The following is a 21706-nucleotide window of genomic DNA, read 5'->3' as shown; positions in this document are numbered from 1 at the left end:
CTATCTTTTCAGTTGTTTGCGTGGTTGGCAGTGAGGACACTACTCCTTTTGAGTCATCTGAGGAAGTTCCCCACAGTTGAGTTACCCAACCAAACTGCTCTCAACACTTATTCGGTAAGATGACACCTGACCTTACTGTAATTAAGCAAGTTAGCAATAAGCGTGAAAGGAATTATTCTTTTCTTATTTCTGTCTTTTAGACAGTGAGATGCAGAAACTGAAGGATATTCTGACCTCAGCAGATGTTCAAGGCACCAACAAGTCAAGTATCCTTCAACATCCACATCATGGTGCTTGCGCCAATCTGTAGCCCAAGATGAGTGGCGGAAAGCAAAGTCTTATCACATCAACTGCTTGCTGTCCTGCAATGTGGCTCCAGAAAGAACTGCATCCACTGCACATCTCCTGCCGTCATTCGCTGCAGAGGCTGCATGCCACAAGAGTGTCTGTGTATGGATTGTGACATACACATACACAAAAAACTCACCCTCCATAACAGGGAGTCCTGCATTGAGGGAGTTTACAAGCCCATTGAGCCAACAGTGTGCTGTGTAAAAAAAAAAAAAAGGCAAATATACACTGGTCAACCGAGGTACTGTTTTGAACCTTTTTGGTAAAGTGTTTAAAACCCCTTCCTCTGCACCCTCAATTTTGGCAAGTGATGCATTCATGACATAGCCAAAATAAAAAGATTTCTGCTCAGAACTCATTCTGAATAGACACATAACCAACATATATTTAGAAAGCCAACCCTTGAGAGTTTACAGTTCAAGACTCAAAATTCATCAAACTGTTATAAATATTGAGATATATAAGGTCAAACATAAAACAAAAACAACAAATATTAAGGATATATTTATTAAATGTATAAAATATTTTTTTAAATGTAGGATATCAACTTATAACCACAACTAAAGTGTAGCTACAAGTGTGGTCATGCTTCATTTTAAATCTGAGGATGATATCACTAAAAGTATGCATTTTATGAAGCCTATTATAAGGTCTTATCATGGGAGGCTTTGGAGAAGTTTTCATGGGAGGCTTTAGAGATGCATTTTTAGGTATGTGTATTGCCCTATAAATACCCATTTACAGTCTTTGACTAATGTCTGGCGAGGAGAAATGGCCCATTAGTGTAAATTGACCAACATTTAACACTTCTGCCAGTGAGAGACTTAATCTTCCATTATTCTTTTATTCTTATTCTTTTGTTTGAGATCAGCCATAATAGCCTGCATTCCTGTGTTATTTGCTTGGTCATCTAAATCTCTGCCATCCCACTAATACAAGTAATACATATATTATCTTCAGTCTACAAACAAAAAAATAACTGTTCTTGAAAATTCTTTAAAAAAAAATATTGTATGGAATAACGTTAGTCAAGCTCATGTAGCAGGTGCATTTAGCTCACCATGTAGCCTCAAGCTAAATGACACAATATAATTTATTAAAATTACAGTTTTACTTAAAGCTCACTTTAAAACACCATCGAGTATTTGAATCATATTCCGGTCGCGGTTTAAAATGGTTTCAAGTGAAAAAAATATTTTGAAATATGTTTTATTTAGCATTTTATACGAAGCTAGGGGCTATCTTTACTAGCATGCATACTGTAAACATTCTTTGTTCCTATACAATAACCAAAATCGAACAGACAGCACATACACAAACCAGATGACTTGAATCCTGCTTTTATTAGCTTGTTTTAATCACACAAAGAGATGTTTAGTTGCGTTTGTCTCGTAGCTCAGAATGAGGAAGTAAACAGAGCAGACAGCGCGTCAGTGAAGAAGGACAGCCTTTTGGTCACGTTGAACACGTGGATGATTGACAGATTTAGAAACGAATCATATCGCGCTGATGTCATGGTTTACTCGAGTCAGGAAGAGTAGAGTCATCGCTAGCTCTGTTAGCTGTTTTTAGCATTTTTGATCGCTTATTTCAAGTATATTTGAATAGAAATGTGTTTCTGCATTATAAAATATTTTTAAAAAATGTCATAATAATTCATTATTTCTCCAAATGTGTGCACCATTGGACTAATATCCCTCGCGGATCGTGGATATTGTTTGTATTTGAACACAAATAAAACGGAGGTGAGATGAATGGCTGCTGTGTAAGTGATGATTTCTATTCCAAATAACGAACGTTACAGATTAATTATTTTGCACTCCTGGGATAAATTAAGAAATTAATGTCACTGAAAACCAGTTTAATTATAAACAGTGGTCAAATATCGAAGCTGGAGTTTTAAACCATCCTAATAAAGCTAATATTGTCCAGATTAAGTAAGAGTGTGATGTTTTTAACTAGTAATGAAATAAAAAAATAAAAAAAATCAGGATCACCTGTGATCCTTGCGGTGGAAGGGGTTAAAGGTTTTTTGTTTTTTTTTGTTTTACATATTTGTAATGCTTTCTCACTAATTATTTATATTCTCTTTTCAGTATGTTTATTGCCTACAGTGAGACCTGTCCAGTTATGCACTTGCGATCCTTCAACGACCCTGTCTCTTTGGAAGGGTAAGATCAGTGTGGATCAAAGTTGCCTTAAGATGGGAGAATATTAGTGTAGCGATTTCATTTTAATCTTTACTAATCGCATGTACAGACTGGGAAAATACATGGAGACGTATTCCAAAGAAGCTTCATGGAAAGCCAGTACCAGTGTGAAGAAATGGCGGTGTAGAGCACTTCACCTGCCCGGCATGTACACCCAACATGCTTGCCCTGTGTGCAGATGGCAACAGAAAAGTGTAGGATTTCAGCAGTCAAAAGGGTTAGTTGTTTTAAACTTGTAATTGTTTTACTTAATGTAAAATTAACAGAACATATAATGTCTGTCACTGAACCTACATTTTTTTCTTATTCTATTAAGGTCAGAGGAACCCTATTTTGATGGCACCTTATGTACACCATTTTGTTGATGAGATCAGGAGTAAAATGATGTCGTTTTTTGCACCTTTGATTTAAATCCAAAATTTGAAATGTATGATTGTTGCTTTATTAATAGACATTGTATCCCCAGTTGGTGTAAGCTTATATAATACACACTAGTATCTTTTGTTACAAGCACTTTGAGCATGGTGCACTCTTTGTTGAGGTTTGAAATTAGATATGGTATGTGTGGTGGCATCCAAAGTGGCTAGTTTAGTAGCTCATTCATTATGTAATAGCAGATCTCTGTAAGAGATAGTGACTATGCATGCAGTTTGTCACCCTGCCTTTCAACTAGCTAGAGTAGAGAAAGAGGAAGGTGCATTTTCTGAAGCTCCTCTTTAGTAGTTTGAAAGTAAACCTTTATTGTAACCGATCATTACAAAGATGCCAGTTGGTGTGATGGAACCTGACTCATCCTGATGGATGAAGTAACTAGTTCTAGCAACTTTCAGTTTGCAGACTGCCGGCAAAGAAATCTGTGGAGCCAGTCAGTGGTCTGCTGCACGTGAATCGTGAAGCGGCCAGAAGAGCAAGCAAACTGGATGAAGAGGGCCTTGAGGTGGTTACTCAAGGCTCTTAACATGTACAGGGGGGAAATATTTGCTTATCCGCTGTACCTGCAGAAGGAGCTCCAAGCAGCCACAAACGGGCAGTTCTATTGCAGAGATATTGCTTGCAAGTATTGGCCGTACCTTGAGAAGTTGGCAGTCTCCATGTTGGAACTCAGACCTTTACTGCAGATGAGACCATTCCTTTTCTGTCATGCATGCCAAGGCTCATTCAACCAAGTGTGAGGTACTGCATATTCTTTATCATACCATTTGAAATTGTATTTTTATGACTTGTATAATACACTGTATATGATTATAATATAAGTGTCACCCGAATTTGTTAGATAATCTGGAGTGGCAAAAATCAGGAAGGTGCTGGCACAACTGCAGGGGAGGAGGTCGAAATGGTAAACGGCTACATGTCTGCATCACATCTCTCTTAAATTAAAACTCAATGGTCAATGTGTGGATGAAGTTACATGCCATGAGCATTAATGGGACTTCCCTCCATCACATCATTTTGTTGTTTAAAACCAGGAATGACATGCTAACTGTCCATGCAGATACATCAAGGTATTATGTTGTGTCTGAGTTATGTATACAACGCTTTTCATGATTTTTCTCACTTTTTAAGATCGCAAAGGCAGAAATATTTTTTTTGGGTTTTTTTTTACACCAGACTTTCAAAAAGGCTGAGTCTCAGAGACTGGAGAATTTGAGCAGTGATCTGGGGTGTCCTGATGTCAGACAATGGGCTTCTGACGGTACAGTATTTTATAGACATTCTTCTATGTAGTTTACCAATATTGCAGTGTGATAATTGTGTAAATGAGAATCTTTGCCATGCATAAGCATTAAGTAAGGGCGTGTCGTCCTGTTTTGTTTGTTATAAACTTGTGGGCTTGTAAGCTCCTTTGAGACTGTAAACAGTGATTTGTGGCTCTAAATAAACTTAACTTGAACTTCAAACTGTTTAAATGTACAGCCTAAAAGACATCATAATCATTTACTTGTATTATTGTTGTTGCTTTAAGATTCTGTAGGTACCAGATGTGATGACCAACAGCGTCAGAAATATATTGAACAAATGTTTCTTGGTGTTCATAAAAAAAAGCCAGCCTTTATAATCAGACTGGTATGTTGATAACTCATCTAATATTTGTCATTTTTATTAGTTGCAGATGTCTTATCTGTATTGTTTTGGTATTAACGTGTTTTCAGGTCCTTAATTTTACAATGTCTTCCTTTAAATTTTATAGATATTAAGCCTATTACGCCTTTTCTACTAGCAATTTCTCTCTAAGGCTATTATGTACATACACTACTTATGTTTTGCCTGCTGTTTAGAATGTACAGGTCAAATGTATTGAAGGGATGTTATTTGTGTGACTTCAGAATCCAGCAACATTCTCACCAAGAAGAAGATTTTTGATGTGTACATGTCAAAAGTGCGGCTTCAAGAGGAAAAGATCATTGTGATGAGGGAGATGAGACAGCAACCTAACCCTAACCCATACAGACTGTTATTCAGACGACGGAGCCCCCTCCTCTCGAACAAAGATCACTTAAGACAGTTAAGTTTGTTCGGTCCGCGGCAGCTGGGGGAGCCTGTGGTGGCCCTTCTGGCACCAATTAGTGAGGATGACTCTTGTCCTTGTCCCTATCAAAAGGCGGGTTCGACTCTTTCTATCAACCTTCTCTTCTCTGAACACTCATACCAACCAAACAAGGGAACTTCGCCATTATCAGAATTTCTAATAGATGCAGCGGAGCAGGTCGGGGAGTTGGATCACCGGGAAACCGCATCTGAACACTCATCACCTGAGTTGCCTAGGCTTGCGCCCATATCGGCCGGCACGCATAGGGCACAGACGTCGTCAACACCTCAAACAGAGAGTGTGAAGACGAAAGTCCCCGTTCTGGCCTTAACTCCACTAGGTCTACCTAACCGACATATCAACACAAAACGTAAATGAACAGACTGGAGCCTATCAGAAAATCAGAAAAAAATTCATCATAATCGGTGATTCGAACTTAGCTAGATTCACGGCTTCCAACTGTCCCGACCTGCAGGTAGAAAGTTACCCGGGGGATGAAAATTCAACATGCGGGTACTCTGATTGAGAAGGCCATACTCGAGACTGAACCAGAAAAAATTATCGCAAGCTGACACTAAATACTGTATTGATCCAGTTATTAAACAAGGCAGTAATGCTGTAACAGACCATTTCTGTATCTCTGTATTGTATATTTATGATAATGATATCCTAAAATGAAAAATCTCACCGATTACATTACTTTTGAGAAACTTAATTAAAAATGAGCTCCAATGTAACTACATATAAGCCATCCGCAAGGTAACAGTAAATTCAAAGTATTGAGTCTTAAAAGGCAACAGGTCATGTCTCCTTTGCTTCTCTCTTGAAGCCATATATATATATATATATATATATATATATATATATATATATATTATATATATATATAATTTCATTTTTCTTTTTCTCGAACAATCAGCAAAACAAAATTTTAAAACCACAAAATACAACACAAACAATCAGAATTTAACAACAAATCTATTTTTGAATGATATTATGGTTCTGTTTGATGTTATTGTTCAGTCCATTCGGTGACCCCACAACCCAAAACACACATGCTTTTAACAGTAGTTCGCACTAGAGGTTGTTTGAACACACGATGTCCTCTTAAATGATATCCCCCATCTCTTTCATGAAATATCTCACGTATGTTACAAGGCAAGTTATTTTCTTTAACTTTAAACATAAATTGTGCAGTTTTGAATGTGACAATGTCCATAAATTTCAACAAATGTGAATTAAAAAACAGATGATTGGTATGCTCATAATACCCGGTGTGGTTTATAATCCTAATTGCTCTTTTTTGCAATGTGCAAATAGCTTTTATAGGTATTTCCCCAAACTTCCACACAATACAACATATATGGTCAAATAAGTGTGCAGTATAGAGTATGTAATGTATGTCGGTTGAAGATGCATGTGGTTTTGCTCAGTATACCAATACTCCTGGCCATCTTCATGCAGATATGTTATGTGTGGCTTCCAGCAGAGTTTATGGTCAAGTACAACACCCAGAAATTCAACACCCAGAAATCTCTTTCAATTGATTCGTTAATTTAACATCTGTATTAATAGTGCGAATTCCAAATATCATGAATTTAGTTTTGTTCAAGTTTAAGGATAACTTATTTGAATCAAACCAGAGTTATAATTTATTAATTTCATTAGTGACCATTCCCAACATCTGCTGTAAAACCTGACGCCTTCTGCTATCTTATAATGGGCCATGGTTGGATCTTCCATCAGGACAACGAACGATCCAAAACAAACATCAAAATCAACACAAGAATTTGTTACGGAATGAAGCTTCTGCCATGACCGTCCCGGTCCCCTGACCTGATGAGTGGAGTGAACTGAAGAGGAGAAGCACCAACATCTGGGAATCTGAAGGATCTGGAGAGATTCTGTATAGAGGAATGGTCTCTGATCTCTTGTCAGGTGTTCTCCAAACTCATCAGGCATTATAGGAGAAAACTCAGAGCGGTTATCTTGTCAAAAGGAGATAGCAAAAAGTATTTAATAAAAGGGTGGCAATAATTGTGGCCAACGTGTTTTGGAGAAAAACATTTATTTCATAATGTGATTTCCCCCCACTTTCAATTCTTTTACTTCAATGAAAGGATTAGAATTTTGGCAATTTTTTGAATGAAAGATCAAAAGGATAAACAATGCAATTTATTTTTTACAGCCAGTTGTAATCATATTTACCAGGGGTACCATTAATTCTGAGCACGACTGTATACACTCTAAAAAAATGCAGTGTTGTTTTAGCACATATTTGGGTCAAATTTGGCCAAACCCAACCGTTGGGTTAAAAATTTAATATAAAAATTTAACTCAGTGGTTGGGTTTGTCCATATTTGACCCAAATTTGGGTTAAACAAACCCAAGAGTTTTTAGAGTAATAAAAAAAAAATACTTTGGAAAAATGTTTACACCACCATTTAAATGTTTGGGGTGAGATGCATTTATTCAGAAAGGACACATTAAACTGATCAAAAGTGACAGTAAATACATTTATAATGTTACAAAAGAGTCTATTTCAAATAAATGCTGTTCTTTTGGATGTTGTTTTCACCAAAGAATCCTGAAAACAAAAATATTAAGCAACACAACTGTTTTAAACATTGATAATAATACAAATATGTTTCTTGAGCAGCAAATCAGCATTTTAGAATGATTTCTGAAGGATCATGTCCACTTTGCCATCACGGGAATAAATTACATTTTAAAATATATTCCAATAGAATACAGATATTTGAAATTGTGAAACTATTTCACAATATTACAGTTTTCATTGTATTTAAAAAAAAAAAAAGCAGCTTTGGTGAATTTTTTTTGGGAAAAAATCTTACCGACCCCAAACTTTTGAATGGCAATATACAGTATGTTTAATGCTCTTGTTTTTAACTTAAATAAATAGAAGATAAATTCTGGTAAAAGTACTGTTTGAGAAATTAAAAAGTGCAAAAGAAATAATCAGAGACAACATTATTATGACAATCTTTAAAAGCATTATTTAAAAAAAGGACCTTAAGGGAAAGAAAAGTTTCCCTAAATGAAGAATCACCCAAATACAATATATTATAATTTCCATAGAAAGCAGATATAGAGATATGTGGCACTTCAACTTGCAAATGAATGATAAAGTGGATGGTCTGTTGACAATAGGGGTGCGCGATATGACCAAAGTCTTATCATGATATGAATAATTTAGTTTCACAATAACGATATATATCATGATATAGCTTGCTTTAAATAAAGTTTTTATGATATAAAAATGTAATTGAAATTTCATAAATCTCATCACCAATAAAAACAAAAACAAATCACACCATCACATAAAAAAAACGAATTCTAGCCTAACAGTAAAAAAAAAAAAACTCAAGCGCACTGAAGACAAAGAGTCAGTGATAAAATAGCAACAAAGAAAATAATTACAAGGAATATGACAAAAAACTACAATAGAACAAAGACACAAATGCAATCTGAAAAACTTTAAACACTAGAAATGAAAAACTACAATAGAACAAAGCAGGTTTATTAGACTGGTGTCACTTTAAGAGCGAACGGACTGATCTAATATTCTGATAACTTAAGTCATAAACGACTGTGTTTACGAGGATACTCGCAAAGAAGGGCATTTTGACATATAAGTGTGTGTATTTGACTGTTCAAGCTCAGTAAGAAGCTAAAAGGTGCTAAGTTCAGAACTCATGCGCGGTATGAGCAGCGGCTTTATGTGTACGCGTTTTGTGTGCTCAAAAACAGTCTCAGACAGCGCGCGCATATAGCGAAACGAGTCCTCTTCCGCTGCTTATAGCGCTTGAACTGTTGAAATCACTTTTTTTTTTAAACCACAATGCTTAAAAACGCATGCAGACGATAAGCTTTCGAGACTGTACAGAACGGCAAAGTCACGCGAGCGTAACCGCGATAGAGGCGATAGTCCAAAATCTCTGGTTGACAAACTTTCTACCGGTTAATTGTGTCTACCGGTATATCGCCCGCCCCTAATTGACGTAGCATGACGTGACATGTGAGATCCTTTGAAAATGGATGTGATTTCCATAGAAAGCAAATGTACAGCGATAATAATTGGCACTTCATCTTCCAAACGATTAATAAAGTCGATGATCTGTTGACATGGCCTCTTAAATGTGGGATTCGTCAGTGTGCTGCACACTCTTGGAGCCCTGTAAAAGAGTGCAAACAGTCAGATATTTTGTCAAGCTCAAGCTCATTTACTTTCACAATCATAACTAGTTATTACACGAAAACGCACAGCACAGCTCAGTATGATTAAAACGCTCAGGTGATCATCGCCTCCCCTGAGAAGCTATTGTTTCCTATCTGAACGAGAAATTAGCATGTGATCTCTTATGTCCTTGTAATTGTTGTGACTGACGAGGACACTTCAACTCATGCCCTGATAGACGAGAATGTCAAAGCAACAAGTAAGCACTTTTAATGTAATTAAAATGTTAATGTGCACACGTCAGTACTGCGTTTTGCAAACTCCACATTGTGATTAAAACCCAACAACGGGCATGCAGCTCAACCTCCAACTGCATTTCCGCGTAGCAAGAGCTAAACGGTCCCTAACTGAGAGTGAGTTTACCTGTGTTTTGCTTGTTTGGTTTGAGCTGAACTCTGAATATTTCCTCTTCTGTGGTGCACAGATACATGACAGGAATTTGGCATACTCTTCTCTCACCTGTGGGGAAATGAAAAAGACATTTATCATATATCACAAATCAGATCACAGATGCATGGCTGTGATGGAACTAAATTCTATTGACTGCTTTTTATAGGGACAGCGATTGTCATGGGGTCTTTGAAGTCGACATGAAATCAAACTTACAAATATAATAATAATTTGATGAATTATTTCATAATTGCCACATTATTAAACCTTGTCACCACTCACTAAACAATCCGCTATTATAAATTAACTGTAATTCATTCTAATGTTCATTTTTATGTTCAATTCATCATTCTTTATCCCCTTGTCAGAGTTTATTTGTTTATTATTACCTGTCTCAGGCTTTACATTTATTGACAAAGCCATGATTGATCTATCATTCCATATTTGTTGCTAATCTGTGTATCTCTGTCAGTGGAGAAACATGACTCACTTGTTTTGAGAGCCAGCAATGCATGATGAACATCAGCACCCCCTGGAGGCTGCTTAGTATCGTGAAGATGTATGACAATGCCAGAGTGTCCGGATTAAACTGAAAACAGCCAAACACCCACATGAAGCCGAGGACACACAGCTGAGCAATCGCAGTGACCGTAAATGCCCTGTAGGTGGAGATAAAGATGTGAAAGCTCACTAAAAGCACATGCATATTAGAATGATTTCTGAAGGATCATGTGACTGAAGACTGGAGTAATGATGCTGAAAATTCAGCTTTGCATCACAGGAATAAATTACATTTTATAATATATTCACATAGACAACATTTATTTTAAATTATAATAATATTTCACAATATTAATGTTTTTACTGTATTTTTGATCAAATAAATGCAGCCTTGATGAGCATAAGATACTTTTTTCATATATATTCCAAGCTTTTGACCGGCAGTGCACATACAGGGTTTAAAAACATTTCTCACTTGATTTTGCGTAGATTGTTTAAGTCTGGGTTGAGGGAGGAAAATTTTTCTGCCAGCTTCCATATTGTTATGAGGAAGAAGAATACATTAACCTGAAACAAACAGGAAAAAAAAAACTGTGTTTTAAACAATTGATTTAAATTTCTTTCACAGTCAATTTTGACTGCTGGTATGAGGCACTTTTCAGTAATAGCATAAACTTTGATATCCTATTACTTTATAAAACATTTGACGTACAAATCCCATGGCTTTTGTTGTGAGAACTACTCGATACAGTATATTTGATCAACAATACATATATAAGAAGTTTACCTGCACTGAAAAATTGATATATCTAAATGAAATTAACTATATTATTTAATATAACTAAATCAAGTTTTAACAATAAGCACTTTTTTATGCTTGAAGTAGATTACAGGTTACCATTTTTTTTGGTACATTGTGTCAGCTGTGTCCCAAATTTTGCGCATAAAAATTACGATTGTCTCCCATTGCAAAAAATGGCATTGTATTATATTATTTTTTCTGTCTATTAAAGTTGATTTTCAAATCAAATCAAATGTCCTTGTGACATGTCACTCAGTCCTGTCATTGCCTTTCAGGTCCTGTTTTCTAATCTATTTGTGGGAAGTGCAATGGTAGCTACTTACAATAACTATGGCACAAACTGGCCCGTAAAAGCTCCAGATGAAGCCATCTTCAATTTTGAGCCAACAGCTAAAGATAAGGGAAAACATCTTAATAATAACATTTATATTTTTAAAAAATCTGAAAAAAGTAGATAAAGTTGTCTAAAACTCACTAGCCATCAGTGCCATATCCACTTGCATGCGCTGTGGCTGAAATTGCAACGATAACAGCAGGAACTCCATAACCAGCGGCAATCATATAGATGGGTCTCAGCGTTGTGTTGAAGACCAGCACCACCATGCGGAAGAGCTGCACTCCTTCCAGACACATCCAGCAGAACGACGCCAGGAAGAAATAGTGCAGCACACCCGCAACAACAGCACAGCCCACCTGGACCACAGCACGAGGACAGGAAGAGAACACACAGGATGTTTATGATCAGAAATATGAACTCGTGCAAAGCCACACGCCACAAAGATGACGTACTTTATTCTCTGTGCGGGCGATGCCCACGAGGAACACGAAGTAGGCGATGAAGAGGCTGACGCAGAGGTGCAGGTGGATGGTGTTGCGTGTGCTCTGGATAGATCGTATCAGGTAAAATGTGGCAATGCAGATGAGGAGGCAGACCAGAGACAGTGGCAGTCCCACCCATGTGATCAGAGTCAGCTCGTATACATCCTGGTTAAGAAAGTAAAACAGATTTCACCTTAGCTACGATTAATGTGGGATCTGTGGAAGCTTGTTTCCACAACGGAAATAAAATAAGTGAATACAAAAGGCAATTGTGACTTTTTTTCTCTCTCACAATCGCAAGATATCTAATTCTTTTCTCAGAACTCTTAAGTTTACATCTCACAGTTCTACGGATCCCCAAAGGGACATGGTGATGAAAAAAAATATGAGATGGGAGGAAAAAATATATTTCAATGCTTTTTGCGTTCTCTTACAAAAACTTTGCCTTTTGTGTTTCACAAAAGAACACACAAATTATATATATATATATATATATATATATATACAGGGTGTGATTTGTGAAAAAAACAGAGGGGGGGATAAAAAAAATTGCCGCGCTAAACGCCTCATTCGTGCCGCAGGACCTCTAGATGCGTATAAACTTATCTTTACATTGACTTAACATTGAAATCACTCGCGCCAGCCTCAATTGAGTGAAACACCGTATGTGTAACTTCGGCCATTCTCAGTGGTGTGACTGGGACACTAACTCTGCTTGTCATCATAGAAACAGAAAATCAGATTGTGATGTTTATTCCCGCTTCAGTAATATGCTGAATATGCTGCCTTCCTTTCGACACACACTGCCCAGCGGACCTGCAACCGTCTCGCAAGTGTTGATAGGCTATTACTCGTGAGGTGTAACCAATCAGATAGCGCTGTGGGCGGGACATTGAGCATCAGAGCCAGCCAAAGTAGCACATTTTTCAAAATAAAATTGACTTTAATCAAACCACGGATCCGTGATAAGTTTTGTGATCCGTCTCGCCCAAGGGGGTAATCCATCCGCCGGAAACTGAAGCCTCCGCGGGCGCTGCCATTGTAGCAGAACTTCACCTGCTGTTAGCATTCCATTGACTCCCATTCATTTTTGCGTCACTTTGACAGCGAATAACTTTACATCTGAGGCGTCCAAAGACTCCATTTGTCCATTATTTATTTCTAAAGAAACTCGACAATGTATAAAAGGCTCCATTACCTTGTACCTTACGTTATGGCCCCGTAGAAGCCGTTTTTGTAAAAATAGGCTAACGATTGCGTCATAACTCACGCGACTCTCTGTCGCACTGTAGATAAATTACCGTATAGACCGGCGTAGAAGCTCGCAGGCAATCGGGGGAACGTGAAGGCATTAAGTCCGATAAAGTGAAGGGAGTAGCCCACAGAGAGTGATAAAGTGGCTCCCGCTGCTAGCTCATGGACAGCTAATACTCACGCTCTCCGTCTCTGCGAGATTCGGAAGGGAATGATTCAGATTTCTCTCCGCACAGCTACTAGAAGACTGACTGCTGTCAGACACGTTGCTCACGTGTTCAAGCTCAGTTTGAGCCTGCGCAGTTCGCCTGGCGATCAGGAAGTGAGTGCTTCAAATGGGCTTCACTTTTCTCCGTTGAAGTCTATGGGGTCGCTGTGTCCATCTTATATACTGTCTATGGTCTCGCCACTATGTAGTAGCACTGTTCACTTTGAGGGGGGGATAAATTTATCCCCACCGGGGATAAAAATAATTAAGCAGAGGCAGGGATACATTGACCAGAAAGGGGGAAATCCCACGCATCCCCCCCGGCAAATCGCACCCTGTATATATATATATATATATATATATATATAAATATATTTTATATATATATATATTTTTTTTTTTTATTGTGGGGGGACACAAAAGTCTTGAATTATAATTGTACCCCCCATCTCATCTCTACCCCCCCCCCCCCCCCCCCCATCACCATCACCATGTCCCTTTAGGGGCTCCGTACAATTCTGATTTTGTCCTTTCTCAGTTTACATCTCAGAAAATGATGAGTTTATATTGTGCAATTACTTCAGAATTACTAAGAAAAGTTACCTTTTTTATATTTTTCTATCCTATAGTATAATATGACCCTTACCCATAATTCTATAATAATTCCGAGATAACTGTCTTTTTACACTTTTTTTTTTACAGTCACTTGGACCCATTTCTCAACACTTCAAATCTGTAGGAGCCTTAAGCCGCGTTTCCACCGAAATTACCCGGAACAATTTGTCCCAGGAACTTTTTTCCCAGGAACTTTTTTTGCCCCAGACCGGTTGCTTTCTGCGTTTACACTGCGGTCTAAAGTACCGGGAAGATTATAAACTGCGCGCGACTGCTCCTCCCAGTCTGCAACAGACAGTAATCAGTTTTGAGCGCCACATTTATAATAAGTATGGAGGAGATTCAAACTGTGCTGTAGTTGTGTTTGTGATGTATTGCGGACATTGACCGTGAGATGGCTGGGATGAACGCGCAGAAAATTTCCTGATACACAAATACGCTTAATAAAGCCTGAACCTTGTCGTCGGTCCAGCTGGGTTTTATTTTTTATTTTTTTTATTAAATTCCATATTTGCAGACAGACAACTCTTAATGCATGAAGCCACGAACCGCAATAGATCCACAAGTTCCGCCCCTGAAAGTTCCTGAACTTTGAAAAAGTACTACCTCGCGAGCAGGGACTTTCGGAGGGGGAAATATTTACCCGGAACTTCATTTAGACCCTGGTTCCTGCGGTGTAAACACACCGAGTACCACCCCAAAGTTCCTAGTTCCTGGGGAAAGTTCCCGCGGTGGAAACGCGGCTTTAGATCTGATGCTTATGTTATAGATTGCCTACAACATAGTAGCACACTTCTTAAATAGCATTTATCATTTAACAAAATCTTTAGTGCATGCTACAGGAACTGGTGGTGACATTTTGGCCGAGTTTCACTTCTGTGATGAGCTCAAGAAGTGATGGTGACAATAGTTAAGGGTACAAACCCCAATGTCATAGAGAGCCATCAGCACAGCGAAGCTGCTGAGATGATTACAGGAGCAGACAGTCTGGACATCACTGGAGCTCACTGTAGTGCAGCCTTCTTTTGACCACGCGCCCCCTTCCAGGTCAGGATCCCAAAACACACAGGTATGACTCTCATTTGATCTCTGGAGAGAAATATGCATTAACAATACATCATGGTATAACACATTGTATGTGGTACACTGAGAGCGAACTGTTCCATACCTCCAAGTGAGAAAACGTGAGAGTTACTGATTTCTCCAGATTGGCGGTCTGTGTGTTACTGACAGTGGCGGTTAATACTTTTGAATTGATCTTGAACGTCTGCTTTTTCTGTGTCTCTAAATGCTTAAAATAGGGTTTGAGCGATTTTCCCAGACCTTTGTAGCTGAGGAGAGCTGCAGTCGTAAAGCCTGGTTGATGCACAAAGACAGTAAAAATGTGTGTGTAAAAATGTATGGTCATATACAGTATATTACATTACTCTGTAAATGTGATTGAGAATATATACCGAGGTATGTATTTCCTGTTGCCGTGTCCCAGTGGGATGCAAACTGTGTACTGTTGGTGGATATATTGAAATCACCCTCGGGTGGAGAACTGCCCCTCTTTATCAACAGCTCCACCTCTGAAGGGCAAAAAACACATTAATAATGTAATAACAGACTGAAGTTGTGTGCTACTGTAGTGTAATATTTGAGTTTAGACCTATTTCTTACCAGTTTCAGTGGCTGATCTCTTAGTCTGGCTTTTTGGCAGCAGAGGTCCTATCAGTTTTAGCATGTTTTCCACAATATTAAACAGTGCCGACACTTCATGGTTATCACCTTGGAAGCCATCGCGAAGTAGAGCATCTAAAGCTCTCATAAAAGCCTATATTGGTAAAACGGGACAGATTTGTGTATCATGATGATGTTTGAGTATAAGCACTTATTTGAGCTGAGCTGTTTTAATCAGAGATACTTTATTTAATGTATGCAAGGCTCTTTAACACATGATTTTGCATATGTGAAAAAGAAGTAGCCTATACTATGCAATTAGCTGAAATTTAGAGCGCTATTTTGACCCATTTAAGTAAGACTTAATTCCATCTTTATACGCAATTTCATAATTACTTCTGTTGTCTTTGAAATATATAAAAAATATACTGACAAGCATTTGTGAAAAAAAACAACAAGTTTAATTAGTGATGTCAAATCAATGAATCGCCATTATTCACATCTAACATAAAAGTTTGTTTACATGTGTGTGTGTGTGTGTGTGTGTATATATTATTACATATACATATGTCTGTCTGTGTATGTGTGCACGTATGTACACACACACACACACACACACACACACACACACACACACACACACACACACACACACACACACACACACACACACACACACACACACACACACACAGACATACTGAATATATACTGTAATATATATACACACACACATATGCAAACACAAACTTTTATGTTAGATGCTATTAATCACGATTAATCTATTTGACAGCACTAACCTAAATTTAATTTCTGTTGAAACTTCTCAACTTCTGTTGTCATATTTATAAAAATATATTTGTAATTATACATTTGTAAAGATTTAGTACATTTAGAATATATTAAATGTAAATTTAATAACGAAGAACAACTACTTATAATAAAATACTTTGCATGTGCACATCAAAGCGTGACAAAAGATGATTAAAACAGTACTAAATGTAAATTAATTATAGTATACTTTGAAGTAAAATTTTAAATGTTTAATTATTACTAAGTGCACTTTTTAAAAATGCACTTAAGTGTGTCATGAAAGTGTATTTGCTTTAAGTACACTTAAGTGGCTTTTTATTTCATAAATATTATATGATCTACTTTTAAGATTTGAAGTACAAGTGCACATTCAGTACAATTAGTCACACTTCTTTTCCACAAGGGTATACATATAGTATTTTACAAGGTGTCACCTCCAGAAATTTTTCTCCGTCCACTTGTGTAAAACGGTCCTTGCTGAGGACAGAACAGCTTTTGGTCATCAGAGAGACAAGTTCTGCTAGCTCTGGAGATGCCTACACACGACAACACAGAGAAAAAGAGAGATCAGCACTAGTTGATTATACGAATGACTGTAATATTCTGTATCAGTAATCTAGTCAAATTACCTGGGATCCTTTGCTCTCGTTTATAAATGTGTTACACTTAAGCTCTGAAAAAAATGTATATAACTATTAAGCAGCATCACAGAAGAAACAGTGCAGATGCGATCACAACTGAGATTCAGACCAACAGCACAGATTTAGTGTGTTTGCACAACAAAAAATATTTATTGAAGTCAAAAATATTATTTAATATCACTGAATCAACCCAATACATACCAACAAAATAAGTTAAATTAGGGTTAAATCAGGAAGAAAAACAGTGTAAATTTTACAGTCTAACTTACATGTTAGACAATATTTCCAGTTAGTTTGTCTATTTTGCATCAATGGTGAAAACGCAGGCAGGTTGCGTGCTATGAATGTCTGGAAAGCATGACATTTAAGAGATATCTCGTAACCAAAAGGATCAGATCTTAACAGAGAACACTAACCTGTGCATTTCATTTGTTTGTGACCATAGTTGGTGAATCCTGACATGCACACACATTCATGGCCGTCTTTGCTGTTTTTGCAGGTTCCTCCTCCACAGATAGATTGATCAATGTCACATACACCTTTAACATGAAAACAACATGTTGGAGAAGGATCTGACATTTCTAAAAAATAATATGAAATTTCAATGTGTCAAAACTTCAAAACCTACTCATGCAGGGTCCATCCGGATCAGTGAAGTTAGTTTCTCCTGACTTCAGTCTGAAGCCCGCAGCACAGACGCAGTAATGTGAACCGGGGATGTTATGACATGTTGCATTTATTCCACAATAACTGGGATCATCGCATTCATTTCTGTCTGTATTTTAGGGACAGACAATAAACAAAAACATGTTACCTGAAAACTCTCACATTAGACCAAAAGCAATGTTGCACAATAGATGCCCAGAAAATGTCTATAGTTTCTTACCAATACACTGAACTCCTCGTCCTGCAATAAATATCTCTTTCCCATTGCTGGAAATGTAACCAGTTTCACATGTGCATGAATAACCTCCTTCAGAATTGACACATACTGCATTAGGACCACAATCATCACTTCTGTCCGTACATTCATTGATGTCTGAAATGAGAAGAACAGAGATTCAGATGTTGTTTCTGCTGCACAGAGGACATATGAGATGCATCATATCAAGCTCTCTTTACCTTGGCATTTAGTTCCATTCATTTGTGTGAAATTGTGAGTTGGTGTGAACCCTCCTTCACAATGACAGTAGTAACTTCCAGGTGTATTGGTGCATGTTGCATTTTTTCCACAAATGTTTGGAGTAGAATCACACTCATTATCATCTATAGTAATGACAGAAAATGTATGAATAACCACAAAACTTTTTTTTTTTTTGGTTACAGTTTATTAATGAGTGCAGATTCAGTACATAAATGTGTCCTATCTGCAATATAATTTGCAGCTATTTTTTAAATAATGTACAGGTGAAACATTAATATCATGCAAAAGTTCATTTGTTTCAGTAATTCAACTGAAAAGGTGAATGCTTACAGCTATGAAAACCTTTTCACAATATTTTAATTTTGAATTTGGGGTTTTCATAAGCTGTAAGCCATAATCATCAAAATTATAACAAATAAAGGCATGAAATATCTCACTTTGCATAATAAGTATATAATATAGGCTATTAGTTTCACATTTTAAGTTGAATTACCGGTACTGAAATAAATCAACTTTTGCACGATATTACTTTTTTTTTTTAGTTTCACCTGTATTACTTATACTACATTATCAACAAATTGATTATAGTTTTTTGTGTGTGAGGCCAGTATTGTATTGTACACCCAATCATGTTGGGCCATGATGTTGCTTAAAGCTCTTGAAAAAGAGTTTCTTAAGAAATGTAGCCCATATCAAATGTTAGTCTTTGTATTCATACCTATACATTTTCCCCTTTGGATTATAAATCCAACGTCGCAGGACATCACTGTGCTCTCTGTCAGTGCCATTAGGAGACCTGTAAACGCAAATAAAAAGTGTCTGTTACTGCAAGTTTAGTGTCTTTGGTGAATAGCTTGATGCACATACAGAGCGTCCAAATGTCTGAGACCACATTGAAAATATATAAGGTTTATATATGTAAACCTGCAAACAGAACAAAATACTGAGACATTCTGATATTCGTGTTCATTTTCAATTTAACTTTTTACTCTTCAAGTAGTTATGTAATTTTTTTTGGGGGGTATTTAATAGAAAATAGAATCATTTTCAGTAGTGGCCTCAGAATAATGGACATCACTGTACATGAACTGTTTGAAAACATTAGTGCCATTGAGCATTTAAGTGTCATGCATTTCAAAGCCATGTTTTTCTAATCTCATAGATAAAACATGCTGCCAAAATCTGCCTTTATTTATCGCCCATATGGCTAAATTGTTATTCACTAGGAAAAACCGTCCGAGAAGACAAAGTTGGAAGAATTATTTATACAGTATTTAAAAAAAGAATAATTCTATTAATCTAGTGCTATTTCCACTCATTGTTCAGGACAGTTGTATTGAGATGATGGCGATTCAGGAAGTACGAGTGCTCTGGGTAAGAAGCTACGCAGGACTGTAACTAACAAATTTAACTTAAACAACCAGCACTCAGACCGACACACTGTCACATGCTCTGACCACAGGCAGGGTCACACAGAAGACTCCTAAAAAAGACTCTTTACAACCCAGTGGTGACTTCACCATAACCTAAGGTGTGGTCTTGCTGTGAGCACCAGACAAACATTTGTTTTATGATTTTGTTCTTATTCTTTTCAGCCTAACAAAAAAGGTTTATGTAACATTTCCCCCTCTTCATAGTTTTTCATTGGTTTGATGCCACCTTCCCATCATCCTGGGCCTCAGCTGTGTGGACAGATGAAAACACCTTGGATTTCCTGTCCTAATTCGGTTTCCGTCAATATTTTTCCATTGTCAAAATCAAAGCCACGCAAGCTTTAAAGGGGATAGTTCACCCAAAAAGGACTATTCTTTTCTGTGAAACACAAGGAAGATATTTTGAGAAACGTCTCTGAGTTTTTTTTTCCGTCCAAATGGAAGTCATTGGTCATGAAAACAGTTTGATTACCAACATTCTTCAAAATATATTATTTTGTGTTCAACAGAAAAAAAGTCATACAGGTTCAAATGAGATCTCTCTTAGAAGAAAAGGTTCTATATACAATCTTAAAGGATTCTGTCAGACGCTTCATGTAACCTTTTAGGGGTTCCATCATGGGGCAGTTTTCTGGGTTTAGTTTTTAATACATTGTTTAAAAATGTTTTGTTTTTTTATTACATTTCATGAATTAATCAGCTCGTAAACCAACTTTATCAATAGAAAAAAATAAATAACCTGTTAAACATGAAAAACATTTAAGACATGTCTCATATAGAATTTTTTTTAGCATAAAGGGTTCTAGTCAAGAACCCATATTAAACCCAGTTGAACCATTTCTTCTAAGAGTGAAGGTGTGTAAATAATAACATAATTGTCATATTTGGCTGAACTAACCAGCTAAACAACACCCAGTTTCACTTATCATTGTCCCACAACATGCATACGGAACTCACAAAGTATTGTGATTTTACTATTTCAGTGTCTTTGAAGGTACATGACAGTGTTTGCACACATAACAGTCCTTGTTTCACAACAAGCTCTTGCCCAAAAACATGTACTAATAACCAGACCTACTTCTGAACCTTCTGTTATTTCACTTCACGGTTGTTTTCCAAACTCTTGAATGTCTTAAGACTGAGAACCGGAGCAGAACCCTCTGCTTCTTCTCTATTCATCTCTCACATTCATCTGGTGCTTTCCAGATAACTAGAGCTCATGGATCCTGATTCACACAGAAACTACCCCATTGTGACATCAGATTTTCCTATCTGTGGCAGTTTCCTCTCATGTGCATTTGCGGTTTCTCTATTTTTAAAACAGCAGCAGTTGTTGGCAGGGCAACATTGGAGTTAGCAAAACCACACAGTGGCTCCATACAAACATCTGTCTCTACATTGATCTGTGGACACTTCAACCCTAAAAAGAAAAAGTGTGACTCACCCAGACTCAGCAGATACATGTTCCTCATGGTCAAAGAGTGAATGAGACTTACAAATTAAAAAATAAATGAAAACAGCTTATGATCTGATCCTGATCAATTCCATGCAAGAAAGATCTTGAGACTCTTCAAAAGTCGTCTTTCTTCAGGCTCCTCACCAACTATCTTCTGTTTCCATGCAGGGCTAGACTCTTCACTCTTCTCTCACTATCTAGAAAAAAAAACATAAGTTGTGAGGCTTTTTTAATTGAATGCCTCCTTTTCTCGATCCTGCCTCCCAGTCGAGGTCTTGTGTCTTGCTCGCTGACTCTAAATGTTGAAAAAGTGCCTGTAAGAGTTTTGTGAGTGCAGTCCAGCCCCCTGCCCTTTCTGACACTGAGAGGGAGGGAGGGAGGGAGGGAGGCGGGGGAAAGGTTGCCAGCTAATGTAACAATAAAATGAAAATAGGCTTCATGGTGTCAGTTTGGTGTTGAGTAAAGTTCCTTGGGTGCTAATCTGTTCTCAGAATCTTTACTATTTCATTAAGAAGCAAAACAAATGGAATAAAAATCAATATAATAATACACATACAGCATTAAAGTCAAGTTGCAAATCAACACTCTTAAAAGGTTAAATGGGATTCTATATAGAACCCTG

At 37.2% G+C, this 21706-nt stretch overlaps 2 protein-coding genes across 8 annotated transcripts; one reads left to right on the top strand and one right to left on the bottom strand.

The window, feature by feature from the left end:
• Positions 1-1872: 1872 nt before the first annotated feature.
• Positions 1873-5781, top strand: LOC306998522 (uncharacterized protein). Of its 7 annotated transcripts, none has more exons than XR_013797578.1 (9): positions 1873-2096; positions 2448-2522; positions 2611-2778; positions 2878-3734; positions 3835-3897; positions 4028-4063; positions 4170-4254; positions 4525-4625; positions 4886-5781. XR_013797578.1 is itself a non-coding variant. In XM_079612692.1 (8 exons), exons 4-8 carry the CDS (start codon positions 3702-3704, stop codon positions 4967-4969), a joined length of 366 nt encoding a protein of 121 aa, XP_079468818.1. In that variant the 5' UTR covers positions 1873-2096; positions 2448-2522; positions 2611-2778; positions 3392-3701; the 3' UTR covers positions 4970-5781. The 7 variants fall into 7 exon arrangements, 5 of the variants coding, with proteins under 5 accessions (XP_079468818.1, XP_079468816.1, XP_079468817.1 ...); XR_013797579.1 differs by having other exon boundaries at positions 1873-2116; XM_079612692.1 differs by lacking the exon at positions 4028-4063 and having other exon boundaries at positions 3392-3734.
• A 1738-nt stretch (positions 5782-7519) lies between these two features.
• On the bottom strand, positions 7520-21396 carry adgre5a (adhesion G protein-coupled receptor E5a). Its single transcript, XM_079612639.1, has 19 exons — positions 21073-21396; positions 18914-18991; positions 18174-18317; positions 17938-18090; positions 17680-17826; positions 17468-17590; positions 17040-17083; positions 16845-16946; positions 15598-15751; positions 15390-15506; positions 15104-15291; positions 14860-15024; positions 11829-12023; positions 11515-11732; positions 11363-11429; positions 10713-10804; positions 10227-10395; positions 9710-9805; positions 7520-9284 (listed from the first exon to the last, which is right to left on the bottom strand). Exons 1-19 carry the CDS (start codon positions 21098-21100, stop codon positions 9243-9245), a joined length of 2322 nt encoding a protein of 773 aa, XP_079468765.1. The 5' UTR covers positions 21101-21396; the 3' UTR covers positions 7520-9242.
• Between the last annotated feature and the right edge of the window lie 310 nt (positions 21397-21706).

The sequence above is a fragment of the Phoxinus phoxinus genome (assembly GCF_949152265.1).
Source record: "Phoxinus phoxinus genome assembly, chromosome: 1".
Classification (NCBI taxonomy): Eukaryota; Metazoa; Chordata; class Actinopteri; order Cypriniformes; family Leuciscidae; genus Phoxinus; species Phoxinus phoxinus.
Note: the sequence above shows the minus strand (reverse complement) of the source record. Positions and strands in the feature narration are given on the sequence as shown.